The 25501-nt window shown below is 46.5% G+C and overlaps 1 protein-coding gene and 1 long non-coding RNA gene across 2 annotated transcripts; both read right to left on the minus strand.

The window, feature by feature from the left end:
• Positions 1-2143: 2143 nt before the first annotated feature.
• LOC146185502 (uncharacterized) lies at positions 2144-3329 on the minus strand. The gene is made up of 3 exons (XR_014707802.1): positions 3257-3329; positions 2393-2558; positions 2144-2231 (listed from the first exon to the last, which is right to left on the minus strand). It is a non-coding gene; the product is annotated as an uncharacterized LOC146185502 (long non-coding RNA).
• A 4505-nt stretch (positions 3330-7834) lies between these two features.
• Positions 7835-14276, minus strand: LOC146185503 (uncharacterized). Its single transcript, XM_084605544.1, has 2 exons — positions 14030-14276; positions 7835-8185 (listed from the first exon to the last, which is right to left on the minus strand). The coding sequence occupies exons 1-2, from the start codon at positions 14267-14269 to the stop codon at positions 7835-7837; spliced, it is 591 nt and encodes a 196-aa protein (XP_084461670.1). The 5' UTR covers positions 14270-14276.
• Between the last annotated feature and the right edge of the window lie 11225 nt (positions 14277-25501).

Consider the following 25501-nt stretch of genomic DNA (forward strand, 5'->3'; position numbering starts at 1 on the left):
TTGGGAAGTAAAGGAACGCCGCAAGGCTCGGTGCTTTCTCTCTTCCTCTTTAACGACAGCAAAAAAAAGAAAAGAGGGGGGATGCAGATGGGAAGATGCAGTGCTCAGAAAATTTGCATACTCCCCTGCCTGTCCGTATACAGCTAACCTTAGTGCGCTGCACTATGAGTGACGTAAATCGTAGATGCTTCAACAAATGTACATAACACCGAAGTTTGGTCTCATGAACATCATCAGTCGTCGCACCGATGAAACGAACGAAGAACTAAATAGTTTCAAAGACTTTAACATAATACCCTGGCGCCCTGCATGCAAGCATCTGGCTTGAGCTTTACCCCTATCCACGCCATGACTCTCGCACATCGTGAAATTTTGACACGGGGCTTTATTTTCGTTTGAACCTTGTTCGCATTCCTATTTCTTAACGAGTTCGATATTGTCAGTTACCAACCGTACAGTCATGGACGAAATTATGGGTCACTCTTGGAGAGTGATGAAAGGGGGCAAGGAAGAGGGAGGACGTCTCTGTGAACCATGAAGTGCTCTGACTTCTTTGGTTGAAAAAACTGAGGCTACGTTGTTTTCTTATTTGAAATATCTCACTTCGACAAAAGGGCTACTGCATTCTCGCCCACCTCTCTCTCGGATCCACCCTTGCACCCAGTTTTATTCTGCAAGCATGATCGGCTTAAAGCTATCGGGTTGTTTTTTCAGTTTGGACCTTGCATTTCGAAACAGGCCATCTCTTTGTCCGTTAGACTCTCTGATAGGCCTCTCTGGCAGACCACGTACCGCACTTTCTATCGTACCATCACGCTGTTCTACAGGTCGTAATGTGGAGGTGCGTTTCAGCTTACAAGCTATCATTTTTTGCTGAAAATGCAGTTGTCCGAAGTCTATGACTACACGATTATATCGAAACAATTTCAGTGTAAATATGTCGCTTTCAAACGAGGCACGGTCCGAAGATGGTAAGTAGACAGCGGTGGCTCGAAGCGGGCGTATAGACTAGGGGCTGACGAGCCGGCGAATCGAGAAATCCTGCTGGTGCGCCAGGGTCAGCGGTGGTGGTGGAGGCAGCGTCGGCTGGTGCGTGCATTGCTGGCACAACCCGTTCACCACCAGACGACTTGACACCGGGAATTCAGCGCTACACTGCTGGCACTTCACGTGGGGGCAGCCTGCACACAGACGCGTCCACAAGCACTGGGTCTATATACACTGGGCTTAGAAGCAATTAAGTCCCTTGAGCTCTTTACTTTCGACAAACGCTGAGCTTTATTAAAGTTAGTGCAGCCCTGCTAACTTGGTTCTTGCAAATGGTGCCTTGTTCATATCTGCATGTGAATTGTGCCATTGTAGGAGCTAGGCGCGAAGGGCTTGTTTTAATTGACTCATGAGTGGTGTGGACAGGAATGTTAGACAATATTTGTGTACAGAGCGTGTCCGCACAAATTTTTAATAGGCAAAAAACATTACCGCGTCTGGGTTTCGAACCCGTGTCAGAACGTCCAGATCAGCTTCATAGCCCACGCACGAGAGCATGATACCATCGCCGCAGACGACCACGCCTCGTGTAAATATGCAACACACTCTCGTGCCGTAGAGTAAACATGGTCGTCATCATGAAGTTCTATCTGCACCGCTCCTTCATTTAACAAATAGGTAAATACGCCATACTAATACGGCATCTGACTGAATGCGGCTGACTTCCGCCCGTATAGTGTAGGGCAAATCTACCAGGTGACGTGACAGAAGTGGCAATGCTTTCGCATCATTGCACTTAAGCATACTTAAGTTCGCGATTGGGATGCACGGATAAGCTATACTATTATTATGAACTTTTGAGAAAACACTGGATGTCGGGGGCAGTGATAAACTACATACCTCTTCTGAGTGCGAGGTGTATATAGAATGAGAAACTGCTTTCTTTAGAATCGTTTTTGATAGTGCTGACAAGGCGCTCTGATGAGGCATGATATTATCTTGCTTTGAGCAAAGCACAAATTTGTATTCTAATCCCTTGGATATGGGTATATAGCGAACTAAAGTGGCCGACTGCAGTTCTCGCTTAACAGCGTCTCGGCAGCGCTATACCAAAGCAGCACTGAAGCAAGATACAGGCAACCATATTTTGCTCGTACCTTCCTGGTGCGTTTTCATATGCGCACGTAGGTTGCAGGCCAAGGCGAAGGTCTTGTGACAGACGTCGCACGTGTGCGGGCGATCACCTGCGTCAGAAAGATAGCAAGAGCTTTCGTCAGACTTGCTGCGTGTTGAAATCAAGCAATACATGCGTAGTCATGAATGCAACGCAATAAAATTTCGTCAATCAGAAACGCAACAGCAGTAATCCACAGTTTGTAGGCAGTGCGAGTCCGTATTAGCGTACCGGTGTGCAGGAGCAAGTGGTTCCTGAGGTTGGTGTGCTTGCTGAATCCTCGGTCGCAGAGGTGGCAGCGGAAGGGCCACGAGCCGCTGTGCACGTAAGCGTGGGTCTTCAGGTCTCCAGGCGTCGGGAACGACTTGGCGCACACGGGACACTTGTGCGGTTTCTCCTGCGCAACAACCCCCCGTGGACAGACCACAGTGCACGGTCAGGCATATAATGGATGAGTATACTTTCGGTCAAGAATATGTCCTTATCTGGAGTACAGAATCGATCACGCTTGTCTTGAGCGGTCGAGCAGTTTGTGCTCACGAAGTAAAGTAAAATTCTAAAGATTTCGACTTCTACTGATACCACTTGCGCTCTAGGACATGCGAATTACAAGAACACAAACCCATTGCCCTAATAAAGCAGTTTTGTTAAATTTTGATGTAATCTGCTTCGTTGCACAGAACTTCATCGCTTTAGACTAGCGTGATACTACTGTTCTCAATATTCGATAGCTTTAGCGTATATCGAAGACGTGTTAGAATAACCCTTGAACATACGTACAAACGTCAAAAGCAACTATCGTTGATCAACGCGCCACTGTCTTACATTTTACAGAAAATAAGTAACCGACTACAATTACAAGTTACTCAGTCTGAAATGCAACTGATTACAGTGGCGAATCACAGTCGCAGGAGAGTAACTGAATAATTATAGAACAAGAACTATTGCATTACGTTTTTGCGAACTTTATTGCCAGCGCACAAACTCGCCCAAACTGCAATATACTAATCTGGCTTTCTTAATTTTTTTTTTTTTACACGTACTTATTTTAAATGGGGATGACTTTTAAAAGTTGTCGTCAATTTTGCAACATACCTCACGAAGACATCAGAACTTGCTACACTTAAAACTCTCTCAGTGTAAGTGCTAGAGGTCGGGGCGGTGTTACTCGTTGCCCAACCCTTCGATGCCAGAGGACGTAAAAACGTCCTCTATGAAGCGCCGCGCTTCGTTGCTGACGGTGCGAAGTCTCTGCAGGTAATGCCGCAGAAACGTTTAAAGTGAAAAAAAAAAAGACAGTTATTTTTATTGCAGCGAATATGATATTGGCACGACTTATTGCGAGTAGCATCTATACTGATTCTAGCTACACCAAGAACGAACGGCCAGGCAACCATGCGTGCGCAAATTTGTGCGGTCGAACAATTGGACGCCTTAACATCTATACCGTAGCCGTGATCCTTTTTCTTAAAAAGTAATTGATTACCGTTAATCAATTACAAAAAAATTAAGTGAACTACTGAAAACGTTGCTGTTTGTAAAAAGTAATCCATTGGTCACAAGATTAAGCAAAATGTAATTAATCCCAAGTAATCACTTGCTACATGTAATCAATTATGTACATCTCTGTTCAACACACACAAATACACACTGTGGTCATGAGCTGGCAATGGACGCGCACGGGGGCTCTCGTGCGTATATGTACTCGCCTTGGAGTGGGTCATGCGGTGGTAGTAGAGGTTAGAGGAGGCTGTGAAGCGCTTCCCGCACACGGGGCACTGGTGCGGCTTCTCTCCCGAGTGGATTCGCCGGTGCGTGTTGAGCGAGCTGGAGGTGCTGAACGCCTTGCCGCACACATCGCACGCATGCGGCTTCTCGCCTGCGTGATTATAACGACGGCAGAAATCAACTGAGACTACCCCCTGGTGAGCACACAAAGCTTCCTCTAAACGGATATCGTTCTCTATAGCCAGCGACACGTAGATCGAAAGCTACCTTTCGCACAAAGTTCCTTCGCTACGACTGGCTCTGTATGTGTCATCGGCGCCCGAAAAGGCTCGTTTATTATTATACCGTGTGAAGAAAAAAAAAAAACATCTTCGTACCAAATCTACACCAGGGATATAAAGCAGAAATGCGACCATCTGGTGCATGTCTGCGAGCGTTTCCGCATTTCGCCTTGGTTCAAGTTGGGACGCTACTGATTTTGCGTTAATCAGAAGTTGCCACGGGGGTTTTCAATTTCAGAAGAATGTTTGTATTCATATATACCGGGCCAGCCTGTCGTCTCGAGAACATTTATGAGCTGTAGTTCTCGAAAGTCACATGGGTGGGAGCTGTACTAGAATATACATCGGACAAACTGCACTCTTGCTCGTTGTCGAGAAGTGAGACCGATGTGTGCCAGCGTTTTCGCATAGTAAAGCAATGATGGTACTAATTTGCTCACAAAATGGTCCTCGAACTAATTTATTAGGATACATTTTCAAGGTCAGTTCTAAAAGCGGGGAGTAATTCGCGGTGCCTGTTATTTGCATTGGCGCCCAACGTCGGGTATTCCGTAGCACTCGCACACACGAGTGACAAATGGCATCCAGTCCAATATGCTTGTGGTATTTTTAGCGATAAGACTAAATTCGTAAAGCAGTTAATACCACCCGCCAAAGCGCCACCATACGGAGGGCTATACTGCTTTCAAAAAAGCGCCGCAGGGGAAATATTCCTCCTGATCTGAAGTCCATTTTTCAAATGCGAAGGTTTTGCGCGAACTGTGCATACATAGAGAGAGTGGGCAATTTAATTTAAAGAAATATGAAAAGTTACGCTGACAGTAAGGCTACCTCGACCTGCTACTCCTTTTGCAGCCGTAAGGCGGCGATTGGGTAAATACTAATAATTGCTCGCTGATACAGTCTGTCAATGGCTTTTAATTGCTTTCACATACCTGTGTGCGTTCGCATGTGTCGCCTTAGCAGAGATGGTCGGTCGAAGGTCTTGGTGCAGTACTCGCAACTGAGCATGCACTTTTGGCGCCGCTTCTTCTCCTTGCTTTTCCTCACCTCGTTTGGCTGCAAAGTATACAGACATGAAAAACGTAACGTTAGCGTCGTCGCTTCATTGAATCAAATGCGAATAAACGATAAGGAATTTTCATCCTGTGTAGGGCTGCATTTTCGCCTTTATAAGATGATGTGGTTTGCAGAGCTGGATGAAATTCGGAAAAGTCGATTACACCGTAAAAACATTTAGAGAAGCGCAACTCCGGCGCGTGTAAACTATGCACCTGTATATTCTCGTTGTTGGCCTCTGAGGTGGACGCGGAAGAGGAGGAGGAGCTGGCCGACACGGATGTGGAGGTGATGGAAGCTGGCGTCCGAAGCGGGCCCGAAGACGACGACGACGTCGACGACGACGCGCGACACGAATTAGGAGACGCGGATGACGCCGAAGTCGACGTTGACGGCGACAGCAGGCTCTGGGAAAGGTCCAGCGGGAAGTCTGCGAGCGAAGTCGAGAGCAGTAGCTATGACATATTTCTGGCCTTAAAAAAGTTTTTATCATGCATACCAACCCTAGTAAACAGCTGCTTAGACTAAAATCAGTCCTTAAAATGACACCGTACTGGCGTGGATTAAAGCATATATCCTTCTTTTAGATACCAGGCCATTAGCATCGAAGAGGTAATTTGAGTCGAGCATTCCTCAGGGTTCCGTTCTGTCAAAATAGAACTTTTTGCAGACCATTATATAATTCCCACAAGTCATCCGCATTTGATGACCAAAAAACATTCAACTCATCACTCGGTAAAATACAAGCCTGGTGTCCCACGTGGCAAATTGCCATCAATTCTAAAACACACACACAAAAAAACAAACAAACAAAAAACGAACACAAACTCGGTGAACACGCGTGGTTGCCGCCACGGAGGAATAGGAGGGCTTAGCTGGGGGGCTGAGAGGGGGGCGGAGCTGATTACGAGGCCCGACGTCGACGACGACGCGAAACGCAGGAACGGGCGCCAAAGAGCTGTGCTCTAAAAAAAAAACGCTAACATTCAGGTATCACATCGGCAAGCATAACCTAGCATCAGTGTCTAGCTATAAGTACCTGGGGGTCATAATAACGCCTGACCTTAGCTGGAATGAGCGTGTCGATTATATTAAAAATAAACTAATGCGGAAGCTCGGATACCTCAGAAGAACTCTGCAGGTAAGTCCCTGCCCGAAGTAAAACTGTTAGCTTACAAAACAAATTCGACCAGTAGTAGAACACACCGCCATTGTATGAGCCGCTTTTACTTTAACAAACATAGCGAAACTAAAAAGCGTTCAGCGCAAATCCGCGAGGTTTATTTACAACGGTTATAGCTGCCGTACATCCCCCCCCCCCTCCCCCCCCCCTTTTCTTTTGCAGATTTCTAACTTGGAAAAATTGGAAACACATTGGTATCGTGAGAGAATGACATTTTTTTATTCACTGTATCATGATAATATAGGGATTGACAAGAACCTATGCATTCAGTCAACAAGTATGCGTACTACCCGTTCATTCCACAATAAAAAGGTTAAAGATTTCGCATCCAAGACCAATGTGTTCAAGAACCCCTTTTTCCCCACGAATGATACGTTCCTGGGAAGCGTTGATGCGCATATTGCCGAATGCTCGTCTCTCAGCGCTCTCATGCACATACTTTTAAACCATCTTTAGAATGATTTATATATCTATAGTCTAATTTATGCTTGCTTTTTGTGTGCTGCCATTGCCTGTTTTTCAAGCTTTATTTCATGGTACAACTTTTCGTACAGCTTTGTCTAGTGAGCCTTGAAGTTTTCATACTATCAAGCCGATCCCTTTCCTTTTTACTTTTTGAGCTCGTCTGTAGGCACCAGTTACTCTGTAATTAACTTCCACCAGAAATTTTGTTCCTATAAAAGCTCTACTTGGTTCTGTATATTCTTTATTTTTGCTTTCTTTGCGCGATTGTATGGTTTTTTTTTTTTGTTATTCTGTTTTCTGTTATTCTACGTTCTTGTTTACCTTCAGTATTATTTCTCCATCAATTCCTGCCGAAAACCTTGTATAAGGTTTTCAGTACTTCTCAAATAAATAAATTAATAAATGAGGCGGGCAGTAACGGCAGCTGCCAAAACACATGTAGAAGTTATAGCCCCCAAAAATACAAAAATATGCTTGATTAGCCAGGTAAAAAAATTGTAATTCTTTCTGGAAAATCATGGATTCTCACTGTAGTGAAAAACTTAATTTGTGCCCTTTTGAGACTAGTAGCACTATAGCAGCACTTGGACCAATAGGCTGTGAGGGCATGCTACCAGAATTCAGCCACGTATAATCACTACGAGTTAACTTGCGGCTTAGTGGTCACAGCTCGTCCTGCTGGAACTGTTGCGCAGGCTGGGGTTGGGGAACTAGATTGAAGTCATCGAACGGGGCTCTATAGAGGAGTCGAAAGTAAAATAGGTGTCCTGGCCCATGCTCAAGATGGGACACACGCTATATCTAGCCTCCAGTCGCACGTCATAAGCGACATTGCTGAAGCATCATGGACTCTCACACTGCGTCGATGATAATGCTGTGGATCCCAAGTTCGTATGAATGAAGCCATGCTTTCAAATTTCAGCAGATGTAAGCGACAGAGATATGAGCAATGCGCATCTAACCTTGGAGAGTTCTTTGGAATAGGCGGCGCTCCAGTCCGACGGCCATCTTGGGCGTCGAGGTGGTCATCGGGACCACTGACAATGCCTCCTGTGGCTCCTCTTCCTCTGCCTTGTCGTTGAAGAAGGCCACCAGCTCGCTGTTAGGCTGCACTGGCCGCAGCACGCGGTACAGCACGGGCACCTGTGGCGGGGGCCGGTGCCGAGAGGAACGCACGCGGCTCGCCACCAGATTGACTCGTGGCGAGAGTCGCCTCGCTAGACGCACGAAGCGCACCCAGTTGCAGTGGCGCACCTGGCGATGCTCCACCTCGCGTATCTCGTCGTAGCAGCCCAAGGAGTGGCGGACCTGTGCGACGCATGTTCAACACACGTTCGTGAGTACCTGCGTGACGCTTTGCTTGCAGTATATATCTATGGCTGTCCCTCTCTTACGTCGAAAGAGGGCCACAGTGTTGGTACTTCTCTTTCCATGACTCTGTGCAGCTTACACATCGGGAGTATGACATTGTGTAACGGTCTTCTTCATTTTCGGAGAAAATGCCTAGAGAGTGATCTGTCCCTGGAATTTTTAATGGAATATCTTCAGCTATATGGAGTGTGTAACTACGTCACAGTGGCCGTCATTATGTGGTGCATGTAGCCCGGCCAAAGGTTGTAGACATGTCTAATCGCTTTATGGTCGCTTGCTCCAGATCGACCCGCTGAAACTGCATGCGCTCTGCACCACTAAATGGCGCCCATGATGCGTGCACGGTTGAATACTTCATTTATAGACTGGCATGCTCGCGCTGCTGAACTAATGAAGGCTTTCAGCTTGCAGTCATACAGAAAAGACTGCGGAGGCGAATCAAAAGCGGGGTGTGATGAGCCGTGCAAAATGAACGAAAGTGGATCAGATCTTGTTAGAGAAGCACGGCACGATCAAACTTGGAGCGCTCTACACATAGCGCACGTTCCACCTAAACAAACTCGCCGTTTGCGCGAATATTTGAATGCAGCCTCATAGAAAGCTTAGTTCTTCCGTCGATAAAAAGAGCAGGTTCAGTCATAGAGAGGCGCTCGCACGGGTGTCACGATTGTTACCGCGGAACGCCCCCATGTAGAGTTGACGTTATATTTTGGAAACAATATTGGGATGGCTCAATTCCGTCAACGTATTCTTCGAAAAAAAAAAAAAAAGACCATAAATTCTATAAAATATTGTTGACTCAGTTCCACTTGATGTTTCCTTATCGCTTCTATCCCTTATTTTCTCTTATTGTCTCTGCTTCCGCCACTGCAGCTCAGGTGTTTCAGAGCGCGATGGAAGATGCCCCCGCTGGCACAAATCTTGTCCTTCATTTTTAATTATTTTCAATAAAACATTGATGATGATGGCGAATTCAGGTTGTGTCCTCTCCTTATCATGGGCTAAGAGTGAAGACAAACAGCTCTTTACTTTCCGTCGACAATACGATGTCAAAATGTGGTGCTGTCGGAAGCCATGAAATTTACAAATATTGCCTAGTATAGTAAATAATACTGCACAAGTCTGTGAAGAATGGTCACGTAATGTCTAGTGCCATGCCTCACGTCTACATGCGTCTATGGAATATGCGGACGCCGCCAACGCCCAAAACTCAAATCACTCACACAGATACACAAGCACAGAGAAAAATCTGTTCGAATCCCCCTTAATCCTTAATTAGACGATTTCCGTCAGCACGAATCCTGGCCTCGGCGGCCGCTTTTTGATGGAGGCGAAAAGCAAGGTGCCCGTGTGCTGTGCGATGTCAGTGCACGTTAAAGAACCCCAGGTAGTCGAAATTTCCGGAGTCCTCCACTACGGCGTCTCTCATAGCCTGAGTCGCTTTTGGGATGTTAAACTCCACAAACCAACCAACCATTTCCGCCAGCAATTAGATATAGAGTGCGTGAATAGCGCTTCTTTAAAACTGAAACCGATACGAATAGCCTACCTCTTTTTTATTGAATAGAATACGAAAACTTCAGATAATAACCGAATCAAATACGAATCGAGTAGTGAACAAACCTAATTGAATTAAAATCAAATGCATTGATGTTCGTGTTCCCCATTTGTGTGTTATTCGTAGGAAACGAATAAGCATGCTAAAAAAAAAAAAAAAAAAAACAATCTACCAGTGATTACGACACTCGGTAATGGGAAATTTGATTGGTTGGTTGGTCGGGTTTAACGTCCCAAAGCGACTTAGACTATGAGAGACGCCATAGTGAAGGACTCCGGAAATTTCGACCACCTGGGATTCTTTAACGTGCACTGACATCGTACAGCACACGGGCGCCTTGCTTTTCGCCTCCATCGAAAAGCGGCTGTCGAGGCCGGGACTCGATCCCGCGTACTTGGAACAGTAGTCGAGCGCCGTAACCACTGCGCCACCCCGGCGGGGAATGGGAAATTTGAGCGCGGAGCTCCGGATATTCCAGCTTTTGCGGCATGCCGAGGGAAAAAAATTTGAAAACCATGCTTATACACATGCGCAATTTCAGCCTTCTCAGCATCGAGTCGGCTTATTAACTCCTGGCCCGACATCTTATATGCATAAAAGATACATTTTGAGTATTGAGAGCACAGAGCATAAATCAACGTCACATCTCAGTAGATTAGCACACGAGAGTAATTACTTATTCACCCAAGCGGAACCAATATTTCTAGAGAGGAAAGTTGTATAGCTTCAATTTGCACAGTAGCCGTATGACTGCTTTTGGGTGGATGCTAATGAGTAAATGCTCCTACAAGCCTCCTCCACTTTAGGGGATTCCCCAAAACATTTGCCCCACCTCGAGTTTCTCAGATTCTCATCCCACTGTTTATACATGCGGTGGCTAACATAAAGACAACGAAACTCAGGTAATACCTTTCCACGGCTATAACCGGGTGCACCCAGTGTTGTGTTATTTTTTAACTCCTATTCGGTTTGATATGTATGAAGCCAACAGCAGCTGAAACCAAGGAAAATATAGGGCTCTAGAGCGTTAGCCGCGGGGGCTCCACTCGTCCGGAAGTCATCATTTGTGTCCCGTCGCGGCGGCTCAGTAATTACGGGGCTCGACTGCTAATCCTTAGGACATGAGGTCCAGTCCTAGCCGCGACGGCCGCTTTTAAAGGGATGCGAAAAGCAAGGCGTCTGTGTGCTGAGGAATGTCAGTGCCCATATGGTCGAAATTTCCGCAGCGTCTTCTCTCATAGCCTGAGTCGCATTGGGACGTTAGAAACCATAAACCTAAACCTAACCGTTGTCTGCGACCATGCCTGCCCCATTAACCTTGAAACAAAGAACATGAGAACACAAGTGAACATAAGAACACAGTACTGCACGCGAGTACTGTGCTATCGCCGTAGCCGAACGTCGCTTGTGTTTTACAGCCACCCTCTCCCAGTGTACATCGCATATCGTCAACTTCAGTGCCATTTTTTTTTATAACCTACACCCGCTTGTCCTTAAGGCTGCCAGAACCGCGGGTCTCGTTAAGCTGTTGAGCAGACAAACATTGTGATTGCTACAGTGCTTAACGACTCTCTAATTTAAACTTTTCGCCCGTACCTAAATTTCAGAAAAGCTGCTTACCCCTCTTAACGAAGTTTCTACTGGGAAGCATGACCGTCGGTGGCGGTGCTGGTGCGGTACGTGACACTTTAATTGAGAACAGCTTTAAGGTCAGGCTTTTTACGAAGATATGAGCCAAGGTGACGAGACGCATGGCAGGGTCGGGTTCCGCGAGGAGACCAATGAGCCCCGGGTGGGGTTGCGGGAAGGATAGGCAGGAGACTGGAAGGCATGTGCAGCACTGTGTACGGCAATATTCTATCCGCATATACGCTTCAACATTTGGAGCGCTGGAATGTCGAAGTGTACCGGCACAAAGTTTGGCAGGTTTATGAAGGAGCGTATAGTATTTGTAATATTGCACTTTTTATTCCAAAATATGCCACCCATTTATAAGCTCTTCTTTTTAAATATACACGAAATAGTACGTAGCTCAAACCTTGAAATGACAGCAACACTAATTAAAGACAATTTTAAACAGAAGGTCCTCTATACCGCCTTTAACAGCATGTAATGCGGACCATGTCTCAGGCTTTTTCTCGTTGCCTGAAACACTACCACGCTTCGAATCCTTTTATACGCTTATTTTATTTTCGCGGGAGGCTCCACGATTGAGCTGTACACGACGGTAGTCAGTGATTTTATTTTTTTCCCGGAATGCTTATCGGCAAGCACGAAGGGTTTGTATATTCGGCCTTGCTATTTTTCAAAAGCTTGTTCTTATGCCAAAGCACACGAAGATTCAAATCAGTTAAGACCAAGTCTAACTAGAAGCGATTTCTGCTAGCATTGCAGTATGCGAATTAATATATATTAAAAAATTAGGTTCAGGCTGGCTGCTGTTATTTTCCTCGAACTAAGCATATACGGTGTGGGGCTCCTATTGCCCCTTTCAGCTTTTCAAATCACGCGCTTTCTTTTCCCGTCGTCTAGCTAGGTGCCCGCGGGTGCAGCGCAGCGCAACCTCGACAGGCTTCTATACGAAACGCCGCAAACCGCGATGCTCACAGCGGGACCGCGTCGTAGCAATGTTACAGAAACACTTCATATGGTGCAGCGCTTTCGCCGCATTTACCTGGACTCATCGTCCCTGCGATCACACGCCACATTTCGCGAGCAGCTGTTCGCGCATGCGCAGTTGAGCTGCACCCGCACGAACCTACATTACGGGAAAAGAGAGCGCGTAGTTTGGAAGGCTAAAAGCGCCTGTTGGAGTCCTACAACGAATAAGTTAACACGCGCCTGTCACATGGCATCCGTTCTTTCATGCAGGGATAGAGGGAAATTAAAACGCGCTAAATAAGACTATAGCTCCGAAATGACTGCAGGCAAGGTTTTACATACTCTGAGGTTTGAGTTTTTGCACCGTCATTATTTTCGCCACACTGAACGCGAATCTAGGATTATTTTTATCAGTCTGCTTTCCTTTATCACCAGTATTAAGGACTGTTGGCCACAGCTGTTTCTCCTTCCTATAGATGCAGGTTACCGTAAACTACTGCATAACTAAAGCGCATGTGATTTCTTTCGTGCAATAATGCATGCTTAGGACCTTCTCAATTAAACCCCCTTTGCTCTCATCGTGTAGTGATCAAATTCATCTTCTACGCCACATTCGGGACGTCAAGCATGACGATTTATAAACGCACCGTGACTGGGCACGCCGATGGCGACCCTAACAGAGACATTTATTGTTTTGTTCGCGCTGTACGTATACTGTGTATACACGCACCTTGCTTACACTTTGCTTACCGAGTCACTGTACGTATATTTTTCCACAAATTGCATACAAATTTGAAAACTCACTTAAGCACTTTAAAGAACAATGCGCTTATCACGCTTCGTCATATTATATCTCACAAATACCTAACTCAATGATGTATACCTTTGTAAAGGTTACAGCGCTAAAAAAGCTGCGTAGCCTATGCATAAAAAGAAGCAACCTTTACCATTTGCAACTTTTACAAAGGTTAAAAGTGGAAAGGTTACATTGTGTAACCTTTACATTATAGGTATACTTCAATGCGAAAATGTGTACCTTTACAAAGGTTACCCAAAGGTTACCGTGTTTAGAGTGCATGACTCAGTCAGTCAGGTCGCTTATCTCAAAATCACCATACGAAGCTTCGCATTGCTAAGAGGTATATTGTGAGTCGCCACGAGTTTTGCGGGAACCTGAAATTGACACTCTAGTCGTTGACGGATCTCGTATTTTGGGAGAAACCTTCACATTTGCCGTTTTGAAAAGAAAGTTTTCAATCTAGATTTAGTTGGCAATGCGTTTTATAGCCCCACAGAGGATGGGCGAAGTTTTGACTCGTCAAGCTGCTGGCCAGAAACCTTGCCCTACGAGAAAGTCGCTGACCGAAATCGAACGCTTAAGGCACAGCTTAAGAAAACAAAAAACAAAAAAAGAACGAAAAAAAAAAATAAGCAGCTTTACGCAGCGACTGATCAAACTTACAATGCATTTACAAGGTAGATTGCTCTACAACAGTCAGTAAAGTTGGCTACTTCAATTGTACTATGGAATGGCGAGCATAAAATCGCGCAAGAGAAATTGTAATAGGCTGTATACAAACGATGATTGATTTCCAACGGCTTAAAATAGTGAAGCGCCTTACGTCATTGTCGTCCAGCAGGCTGTATACTTCTAATCGGTCCAGGCGTACAGACCCCTCCGCCGGCGAGAAGACTTTTCCGACGGGGATGGCCTGGTTGGCCCACAGCCGCACTTTCATGTCGTACGGGTGAGTCCTCGACGTGGTGTCGTCCTCGTCCAGGTCGCTGTCGTGCTTGGTCGAGTCTTCTGTGGTGCTTAGCACAAGGCTGAACTCCGGTGGCATCAGGACGCACGTCTCCATGGCAACAATGGCCTCTACCACAGTACAATATCGCGTCGCACAATGGCCCACGGAGTGAAGCTTGAAGGGCCTCTTCCATGGTTCATGGTGCGGTACTGATGGGCTGCTTCATGTCTCCGTCTGTGGTATCCACCTTTGAGAATGGGTCGCGTTCTTCAAGCGCCGAAGTCTGCGAGTCAAGGGGCCTGTGTTCCAAAGCTTCACAACTCAAATAAACTCGAAGCACTACAAAAAAAAAAAAATGGCTATAGCGGAGGGAAGGTCCTTGCCTTCGTTAGCAGAGTGACTGGGCTTGGAGAGAAGGCGGTATTGAACGTGGTCCACTCCAACCAGCTGTACGCTCTTCTTTTTTGATAACTCGCACTTTCGTCGACGCAAGCGTTCTACTGTAGGGAGTTCACGGATTCTGAAACGGAAAGGACGAAATACCGAAGCTAGAAGTCTGCTCGGCGCAAGGTTTGAAGTCTAGAGAGCTGGATCGAGTTCCAAAGGGGTGAACGTCTACTGAGGCAACACGTGGAGCGAAGACGCGTGCTAAACGGCGCGGGGGAACCCGAAGACAGCGAGACGGATGGGCCTGGCCCAACTTGGGGTGTTTCGAATACACAAATAGCAATCAGAAAATGACAAGATGGGCTCTATTTTCGGATGATGCTCTTGCTGATGCGTATGAGGACAGACACTCCTTTCGGCTGAGCACCGGCTGAAAGTGTCCACGTGCGAGGGTGACGAAACGAAATCTCAGACTTTGAGTGCACGAGTGAGGTGTGTGTACGAAAGCGGGCGAGGGGCAACTAGGCGAGCAAGTAAGCAGGCAGGCCGACAGGCAGGGACGTCGGCGCGGAGTTGTGCAGCCGGCTGCTGCCGGCGCCGAGGATGCTGCTACTCCGTCCACTCGGATGCGAGGGGGGCAGTTAAGTGATGGTGATGCTGATGCATGGCCCTGGGGCAGGTGATTGGCTGGCAAAGGCCGAGTCTTCCGCGAGAGAAGAAGCTTCCTCCGAGAACGCTCACGGGGGGTGAGAGGGGCGGCCGAGAATGAGGAGGGAGATGAGGAGGAGGAAGAATTACCTCCTCCTCGTGCTGCCTCGGCAGAAGGCACCCGGTCTCTGCAGCAGAATGGATGACACCCGGCTCCTCCAGCGAGAACGTTGAGCACATGGCTTTAGAGTCACGGACAATGACTGTTGTCCCAGCATGCGCGGAGAGTGCGTGGTCAAAGAGGTGCCGCGAGATCTGTAACGATTAGGCAAAGTTGGTTGTGGCAAAAAAAAATATGAGAAGAGATAAATGCATGCATTGAAAAAGAAAAGTTGAACCATTTTGAAGTCGAGATAGTATTTCACGTTAACCAGCTACGAGAAAAATAATACAACGTCAGATAAAGGACAGAAATAAGACGAAAAGAGCTTAGAGAGAAACATGTAAAAAAAAAAAAAGAATGCATGTTTTACCCCACTTCTTCAGCGTTAATTGCGCTCTCTCTATTTTTTTTTTTTTTATTTTTTGACTGATGCCTGGATAAATATTTCATTTAACAGAATGAGCTCCACTGTAGAGTATTGTTGGCGTAGCCAGTGACCAGAAAAGGGACGTACCCTATGGAGCGCTTTAACTATTTTGTAACTTAGAGGATGGTAAATCCTGCGCGCGTTTCGTACCTAGAATCTGCGGAACTGATTCGACGTTTTGAAATAAGAGGGCACTGAACGCTTTCTCAGTATTACGGAACGGAATGGCTGTGTACCGCTTCTACTGGAATAACTAACGAAGATCGGGCTCTTATTATAGCAGTAACCATGTTTTGTCCAAATAGGCAACGCAGATGCTAAAACAAACCGGCTGTAAACTTACAGGCACAGTTCCTCTGAGAACATGGTGACGAATACGTGACACAATATCACGGAAAACGCTGTTTCTTTCACATGCTTAACCTGGGCCAGAGCACTTTCAAGCAAGAAGTACAATTAAATCACGTATAAGACAGACACAATGCTGTTTTTGTGAAAAATATGACTAAATGAAGCAGAAAATATATCAACACGTGAACCGTCTGCCCATGTCTTCACCATTCTTAAACACAGTGCTTGTCAAATATTCGCGTGAAGGTAGAGACTAGCGCTTGTTTTGAAGCGCATAAACAGGATGCACAATGTAGCAGCGTAGAGCGCTAAAGAATGCAAGCTTTAGACGCTTGGAAACATATGGGGCAAAGAACTTGAACACAGGTAAACGATGATTGCATCCTGCTATGAGACGGATGAAAAGGCACGAGCGTTTAATGCGAGGCGAATTTTCTGCGAAGCTCGGGCTCGACCTTGAATCGACTTCTAAGCACCGGAAAAAGCATACGAGGTCCTGGACTGCCACTGCACGCAAGAAAAAGGAGATAGTGGTATAGAGCAATTAGATCGCTGACTCCGTTACTTCTTTATTGCTTCATATTAGGGCTCGTCTCAGTTTCTTGCGTTTCAGTCCGAATGATGTGCTCGCAGAAATCGCTTTATGTTGCGCACAAAACACATTTCTCTGAAGAACTTGAGAATCGGCTTCAATAAGAAGGTCTCAATAACCAGTGTAATAAGCAGTTAAATATATGTAGGGGACCTTAAGCTTCAGCGGACATCCGCCGGTGTGTGCATCACGTATTTCTTAGATAAAACTTTCGCGGCTTGGTTTTAAGTACATTAGAACGCAGAACTTACTTAGGTAATGGCCGAACTAGTTTTGAACAAATCAAGCTGTCGCATTTAAGTATATAAGTTAAAATGCAGGGATGGCGGCAAAAATTATTTAGGATCATAATTTTTTGTAAACACCTGCGAAAATGACTGACATTCGAAATTTCTAACCCTCATCATTTTTTAAAATTCTGGAAACAGAGTTGTGGTAATTATAGAAGGATACAATTAAACAAACAGCAGTTGATAACTATGAGCCAGTTCTCGGCGTGCGTGCTACTCTACTGAATAGAAAATGAAACCAGTTTTTCATTATGTTAAAACAGCACTAGAACACAAACAGAGGCAAACACACATTTCTCTCTTTCTATTTGTCCGTGTTCTATAGCGCTGTTTTAAAATATGTTCAACCAACTCGCCCAACAAGCCACTTACTTTTTAATGTTTCACTATATGTTTCACACATAGTTTCATAGCAGATTTGAGTTGTATCCATCTGTATACACCTATTGGTAAGTATTAAGCAAACAAAGCTATCACACTCTAGATTTGATCTTGTTTACCGCAGTCATTCACAGGTAATTCTTGATTAAAACTCACGTCCCGAGCGTAAACAGTACTTTCGTGCGCTTTAAATGAGCTCAGGGACTGGACATACAGTTTCATTACCCTTTCTTAGCTACAAAGTAAACATTTTGTGATTCAGCAAGTGCGGAGAATTTTACCAATATGAAAATGATGCGCTTACTATACATTTTACTGTCAACAGTAATCAAGCTCTCACTTTTTGTTCTAAGTCCAACTAATTTTATCCATGTCTACGTAACGAATGCATAAAAAGGGGGCAGTTTTACTTTCCTGTGTCCTTGAATAAAATATGACGGAGTCATGCCCGTGGTAATGTACCTAATCTTTTTTTTTTTTTTTTTTTTTTTTTACTGCATACTTCAAGGCGATATCGAATCGTTTATAATATGCCCTACATTAGATCGTTGGCGAAGGATCAAATAAACAATATTTGCCAAACGGGGGATATAAAGTCTACTTATAGCATACGGCCTTATAAGGTTGCGAAAAAGACTAGTTCGCGGGGCAGGCTAGTGCGTCAGGTGGTAATTTTTGGATAACGTTTAGAACTCAGAAACTGAACCCGGAAGGTCGAAAGATAACTTTTATTAAGCCGTTTTCTACGCAGTCTAGTAGGATGCATTTCTTGTCTGCGACATTCACCGTTTTGTCTATCGAATTGGATGCGCTGTATAGGCAGCATACTAATAATCGAAGGTAAACAACTTTTTTCGTGGAAATGTCGCATAAAAGGTCTGATCGTTCAGTAAATTTTCGTCTCTTTTCTTAGAAGCACCGCATTGGGAGCTTACTTAAGCACACAGTTGCCTCAATTGTGAGTCCTGTTCTTTCAAGAAGCATTTACTCTTACATTCTGGGTTTGAAGGACGACCTCCCTGCCCTAGGTACGCAGCAGCTGTGTTCCCTCTCGCCTGCAATTCCTGCGGTCTCTCTTGTGAGGAGGTGCGCTTTTGCGTATGTTGGTAAGGCGCGCATTCTCGGAACGAGCTTGGAAACAAGCTTGCCCCTGCCAGATTGATACACGGGAGCTGGAGCACGCGATCGTCCAGCCTTGCCCGTTGGCACACGAAAACTCGTTCCGGCCGAGCAGCCGAGTAGCGGGACTAAAAAGGGGAAGTTCGTAAGGGCGAGAGGGGGGGCATCTGTCGCCCCCGTACACTGGGGCGCGGCCACACACACTTACCGTGTCCGCCGATGATGGCGCACTGGTTTGCGAAATTGCGCCGCTTCGCGCACTCTTCCAATCCCCCCTGGCCACACACCTGTTGCCGGCAGCGCGAGATTCCTATCACGTCACCATGCAGAGCGGCGGATGCGGACGATTACCTACGCTCCGGCTCGAGCAACCAACGAGTGCCCGGCCCGTGTGAAAAGGAAGAAGCATCGCGACGAGAGGACGTTCGCTGAAGTCCGCACTGGCCAATTTGCATGCGACGACGCTCTCAAGCGCGCGCTGTCGTTCTGTCCTCGGTTTATTCGCTCCAGTAGTTAACAACAGTCCCGGATTAGGGAACTGTTATCGGCTGAACGCATGTCCTCCCTCCTGTGGTGCAAGGCTGCGAGAGCGAGAGCTGCCCCTCCCCCTTCCCCCTCCCCCACCCCACCTCTAAACCTATGGATGTTTATGAGTGTGCTGACTTCAAGGTCCGCATCGGTCACGCTCACTTTGCTCACGTGGACAGGACAAGGTGTATTCCCAAAAGAAAGCGCCAAACACTCTCCGGAACGCCCGATTGACGTTCTCATTGGCTAGCCGGTCTACGCAACCTTTTGGCTTCTGTACTATTCCACGCCAACTTACCGTTTACTCTGGAGAAGGTTTAAACCTACTGCCGGAGAACTTCAGGTAAAAAGGAAAAGAATGACGCTGTTCTTTGGCTTATAATCTTGCTCATGTCAGGACAAGTTTTTAACAAACATCACTGTATGACCTCTATTCATTACGTTCATAACCTGCGTAACGGTGATGCCAGAAATACAAATGATTAATTATTCAAGAAACGACGAAGGATGCCCCTTATATCTAACAGGTATCAAGACTCTAAAAAAAAAAAAGAAAAAAAAAAGAAGAAAAAAAGACGACTCAGTACTGTTAAATTGCTGGCGCTTCTTAACCGAGCGGTCGATTAAATCGACCAAGGACAAAAGGTCGAAGGTAATTTTTTATCTTCTCTGACTAGCAGTAGGTAATACGTGTCTTTATTTCGTGAACCATTGCTAATTTATGTGCACACAACGCTACACACTACAGGAAAATCGGGCGCCGTCATTTTCTTAAGTTTTGTGATGACGTAGCAGCATCCTACATAATGATATCAAATTTATGAATATTTCATGAATTCGAAACGTATGGATCCGGGGTGAAATGCGGGTTAAGTGGGAAGAGAAATGTTTAAAGCACCTTGCCTTATTGATTATGAGTTGACTGCTAAAGAGCGTCAGATAACAGTTGTTTTCTTTAATGTTATTATATTTGCAGGCAATATGGTCCAAGCCGCTGCGTTAAGGAAGCTTTATTTTTTAAATATTCATTTACAGCGTCATATTCGTGACATTAATTCATTTATTAAATGTCATCCATATCGGGTGCGTGCATAAAATATGTCTATCAGGCTTTGGACGACTTTGGTTTTACACATGGCACGCTATCCTGGTCAGCAGCGAGAACTGCAACAATTCTCTTAGTGGCACCTGACTTCATTATTGCGCAGGAATTAGAGTAATATTTGTCCGCATCGCTCTCCCTCCTCCATCAGAAATGCGCAATAGTAGAACGCCCATATAAGCGATAGTATGCGCGGTCTACAGGGTGTGTCCGAAAAGTGGTGCAATTTTATCGGTATAATATATTATTCAATATATCGTTAGAAACGTTTAAAATTGTTTTGAGTAGTCATCTTCGGTATCTGCACATTTTTGCCAGCGACTCTTCTACGCACTGTACGCATCCTGGAAGACGTCGACAGGAACCTCCTCCAAAGCCTTTGTCACGACGGTTTGGATCCCTTCGATGTCCAAAAAACACTCCTTTCAGGGCGCTCTGGATTCTCGGGAAAAGGAAGGAGTTTGCCGGAGCCAGGTCAGGACTATAGAGGGGCTGGGGCAGTGTCGCCAAGATGTGCTTAGCCGAAAACTTCAGCATGTGCAGAGAGTGTGGCTGGGAACTCGCAGGTATCGACGATCTCCTTTCCCACTCGAAGGACCCTTTGTCTCAATCTCTCGAGCGCATCCACCTGATAGACAACGTTGATTTCCTGTCCTTAGTGGATAAATTCGTTTTCGACTATACCATTGGCGTCAAGGAAGACCATTTGCATTGTTTTCATTTCTACTGGCTCATCGTTGCCTTCTTGAGGAGAGGGGCTCTGAGGTGTGCCATTCAGAACTTAGGCAGTTCGCGATGCTATAAGAATAGGAATTCGGCGCTATGAGAATAGGACAAGGCAGATTTCCCGTAGACATGCTGAAACATTTGACAGATGCCTGTAAGAGTATTAGTCAGTTTATCACAGAACCTGACCGCGTACCGTTCGCGTGCAGATGCCATCACACATCGTGACAAGGGCACTATCAGTAGGTAGACGGAAACAGCGATCATGACGCTCAGAGCAGTCTGCGGTAGGCAGCGATGAAAAGTTGAACGTCCATCTTCGCCTAAACCAGCCAATCCGAGCGCCGTGGGATCAACTACAGCGCCAGACAAAGAATAATTGCATTACTTTCCGCACTCCCCCTATATAGCACCTTGCTTTTTACTTGAGTTGTCCGATCATGCAAAGTTGCACATTTTCGCCGCCTTGTTCCACAAAGGAGAGCTGCAGCGGCAAAGCTGCTTGCAATAGTACAAAAAGTGCAGGGAGAGAGTCCGCTTGGGGCTTAGCGGTTTCTATTCTATCTTGAACGGACAGGCCTCGTAGCTTCAGGCATAAAATACCTATCCGTCATTCTAAATTATTAAAAATGGTTGGTAACTGTATGACTGCTGCATTTTGACGGTGTAGTCTGCCGAGGAATATAAAAAAAGGTAACGTTACGCGGCTGTTAATCAAACTGCTGTTCCCAAGGACTGTTCCCAAGCAAACAAAGTGAGACGCAGCTTCCCCTTTCACCGTCTATCTCCCTTCTAGACGTCGGCCAGAATCAGTTGGCTTCCGGCGGCGGCCTGGGCTTGACGGAGGCGAAACGGAGAGGCGTCAGTGTACCGTGCGATGTCAGTGCACTTTAAAGATTGCTGTTGCGACTGTAGGAAGTAGGAAAAGAAACTGCACGGGCTTGCTACTGGCTCTGTAGCTGATCCACCTCTGCTGTTGTTGCAACTGAAAGAAGAAGGAAAAGAAAATGCACAGGCCTGCTACTGGCTTAGCAACCTCCGCTGCCTCCTGCGGACAGAACAAAAAATAGAGAAGGAAGAAAAAGAGCCACCTCTGCTGTTGCTGCGGCTGAAGGAAGAAGGAAAAGAAAATGCACAGGCCTGCTACTGGCTCTATAGCTGAGCCACCTCCGCTGCCTCGTGCAGACAGAAGATAAAAAAACATTGATTTATAGGAAGGAGAAAGCGCGGTAACACTCTCACTTGTTTTCTGTGGACACCTCAACCGCGCCGTAAGGGAAGGGAGGAAGGTGGGAGTGAAAGTGGAATGAGAGAAAGAGGAGCCGTAGTGGAGGGCTACGGAGTAATTTCGACCACCTGGGGATCTTTAACGCGCGCTGACATCACACAGCACACGGACGCCTCTTCGTTTCGCCTCCATCGAAACGCAGCCGCCGAGGTCGGGTTCGAACCCAGGTAAGACAGAAGAGAAAATAGAGAAGAAAGAAATCGAAGGGGAAGAGAAACACGCGCGCAGCAACAACAGCCGTCGTCCACCACCGAAGCAGTGACGGGTGCAATGACGGCCTACAACAGATAAAATTCGGTGGCAAGATAGCCCCCGCCGCAAGCGTCAGTGACTATTTACACACTGCCAAAGCTGAAATCTCCGTAATTCCAAGCGGGGCAGGATTGCTCGAAAAAAATAAAAAAAAGAAGGTGAAGTACATCGGACTGAGCTTAAACGTCCATGCATGAAGGCGTGCCGTTAGTCGCTGTCTTGTGTGACTCTGCGGAAAATTCCCGTTCCGCCTGCCCGCTGATCCTGCTGATCGTGGGAACCTTGGGCGCCTGCAAAAAGAGTAAGAGAGGGAGAGAGAGAAAATAAGCGTTCAGTTCCAAAGCCTAATCGAACGGTTCGCCTATACTTCGGCGTTCCGCTCTACGCGCACGCCACAAACGAGCGTATACTGAAAATTCGCACGGTTCCTCCTGGGCAACGTAGAGGTGCAGATCAACGTAGGCCACCGTGAACGAACAGGCGTCGAGGCAACGGCCAAGTGGCACACACAGGACCGAGGGCGCTCACTTACTACACTAGACGTCGCCGACCGACCCCGGCCGGCGCACGGCAGCGTGAAGTATCACCTGCAGCGGCAGCGTGGTCAACTTTGTTTTCTTTGTACGCGTACTGTGTCCTGTATTCCCCTCGCATCCAGAGGCCATCGCCGCTCAGCAAAAACGCAGTACGTGCCGCAGGCAGGCCTGGGCTCGCTGTCTTTTGAGGAAGGCAGGTGATTCTCTTTGCTCCGATCTCCGCTCAGCACGCACGAAGCTCCGGAGGCCGTCGCGGGGGAAAGGACAAGTCGGAGCGTCAGGGGACCTCCCGGCAACGACTGTCGTGCCGCCGGCCGCCAGAGAGGCAGCTGAAATCGGTTCAGCCGATATAGACAGCACGTAGAGGAAGGAAAACAAAGAATAAAAGGTACTAAAGAACTGGAGGGACGGAGCTACAGCATGCATGTAGCGGACGTCTACAGGAGGGATGGTTGCCCGTAACGGGCGGATTCGCTGGCGTCAATGATGCGCGTCAAGTCTGTATGGCGTAGATTCCGTATCGAAAGGCATAACTGTTCTGCTGTCCCAGGTCGTCCTTCCGTAGGCAGAGCCCGGTTCTCACGGTAAAAGCGTATCCTCTGGAACCGCCGTTACGCACAGCAACTTCTGGTCGGAGTCATCGCGGAAGTTTGGCGGTCATGACGTGACTCACCGCGTGGCTTGAACGCATAGTTTTTCTGCCGAGGCGTTCAAGATGCGGATACTTTGCTTGGTAGTGTACAGTTCGCCCACCGTGCCCTTGTTGAGGGCTTTTATATCGCCGTCATCGTCATCATCATCATTATTATCCCTGTCGTCGTCGCCGCCACAAGCTCAGCTACATCTATACTGCAGCACAAAGGCACCTTCTACTGGGCTGGAATCAAACCCTGCATATGCCAGCGCCAGCTTCGGCTGAGCTAACCCCGTAAAGTTATAGTAATCTCATCTGCTCATGCACTTATCTCCGCCACGCTATGCAGTCCGTTTCACTTCTCTTCGAATTCACTTGGTTGCTGTATTGTCTCACCGGTTTTCATGTATAGAGTGTCACCTCTAGTCTTCTTTTATACGTGCTTTGGACGTATAAAAGTACGCCGAAGGACGCAGTGTAATTTAAGCGAGCTGCGACGCGTGGTTGGAAACGATTGTGTTTAGTTAAGCTGTGTGAAGTATTTTTATGTTTAATGCGCCCGACAAGTAAAGCCCAGTTGGTGGATGGTGGAACTAATAAAGTAGGTCCGATTCAAAAGAAGCAGTTCGCAGCCTCCTGGAAATAGGGGGAGGTGGTGTAAGTAGAGTCTCAGCGCAGCTGTATTTGCACTGCGGAATTTCTCGCGCAATCTCGCGCGAACTCTGTCTGTCATAAACGTCATCAGGCCTAAAAGCACATCATGCACATGAACGAGCACAATTAAAGGGAACAGCAGCACAGGTCGAGCTCAATAACCAAATTTATTTTTATTTCTGCACCGAACTGGATAAGGCACTAGGATTTTAAGACGCTCGAGGTAATACACATTCGTGCAAAATGCGTAAGCAGCCTATATGGGGGTGTGCTACAAATTGCCACTGACGGAATTTTTGTGCCAGCTAGAGAACGCATCACATAATATCGTTACAGTAAGGTTAGGAGTACATTCTTTGATATGGCCAAGTTGACAAATTTTCTCTTTTCTAATAATTTTTATCTTGGCTTTTTAACGTCATATGTGCGTCTCAAATAGCAATTGCGGGCTCTCGCGACTCATCGAACACATGCTCATAGGACGATCGCTGGTGTTTCGAGTTTATGGCGTCCAAGCAATATGAAACTTTGTGCAAACTTTTCTATGTTCCTGCAGATGATTTACACTTAGTGTTTTGCACTGTGAAACTAAATAGTTGGCTTTCTCGGGGACTGCGTGAGCTACTGAGATGGAATTGTTTTTCGGTGGAAGCGGGGAGCGTCGTCTGAAACGGTTTAAGGAACCATTCCCCTGCCAGACAAATGTAAAAAATAAAAGTAATATTCTCACGCATTTAAGGGGAGTAAGCTTTGACTGCATTCTAAAGAGGTGTGCTCTTGGTCGAGGCGGAAACGGAGAGGTGATAGAGAGAGAAAGATAGGGGGTGGGGGCGGGGAGAAAGGGAGGGAGGGAGGGAACTTTGGCTGAAAGAACACGCCGGCCTACAAAGAAAAAGATTTCTTATAAGCATGAAAACTATTTGCAAACAACTAATCTGGATTCACGGCTCACTGTAAACTCATAATAAAAATATGGCGTGATACAAGAAACGTGGGAGAACTGCCAACGTCAATCTCTGCGTTACGACTAAGGGAGCCAATGACAAACAGCCACTCAATAGTGGGTGGAATTCGGTTAAAAGCCTCACAGGTCCTTAAAGTGTACTAATCATCTGGCTACAGTTGGGCAACAGTCGGTATATATAGTTACACGTCCAAATATCTTGTTTTCCCATAACAGTACCGCGCAAAAGAGCAGGACGTCGTCTTGGTGGGTCACAAGATAATAGCGATGGGAATTTTTACGGAGAACGTTTTGAGGTGTGCTC

This window comes from Amblyomma maculatum, chromosome 6 (genome assembly GCF_055883805.1).
Source record: "Amblyomma maculatum isolate TAMU_Amacu chromosome 6, ASM5588380v1, whole genome shotgun sequence".
Taxonomy (NCBI): domain Eukaryota; kingdom Metazoa; phylum Arthropoda; class Arachnida; order Ixodida; family Ixodidae; genus Amblyomma; species Amblyomma maculatum.

Bases quoted from the DNA above. Each gene is read 5' to 3' on its own strand.
- LOC146185503 (XM_084605544.1), bottom strand. From the start codon at position 14,269: ATGGAGACGTGCGTCCTGATGCCACCGGAGTTCAGCCTTGTGCTAAGC. The intron at 8,186-14,029 runs GTAAGGCGCTTC...TGCGTCGCACAG, and splicing joins GCCTGCTGGACGACAATGAC to GTCCGCCACTCCTTGGGCTG.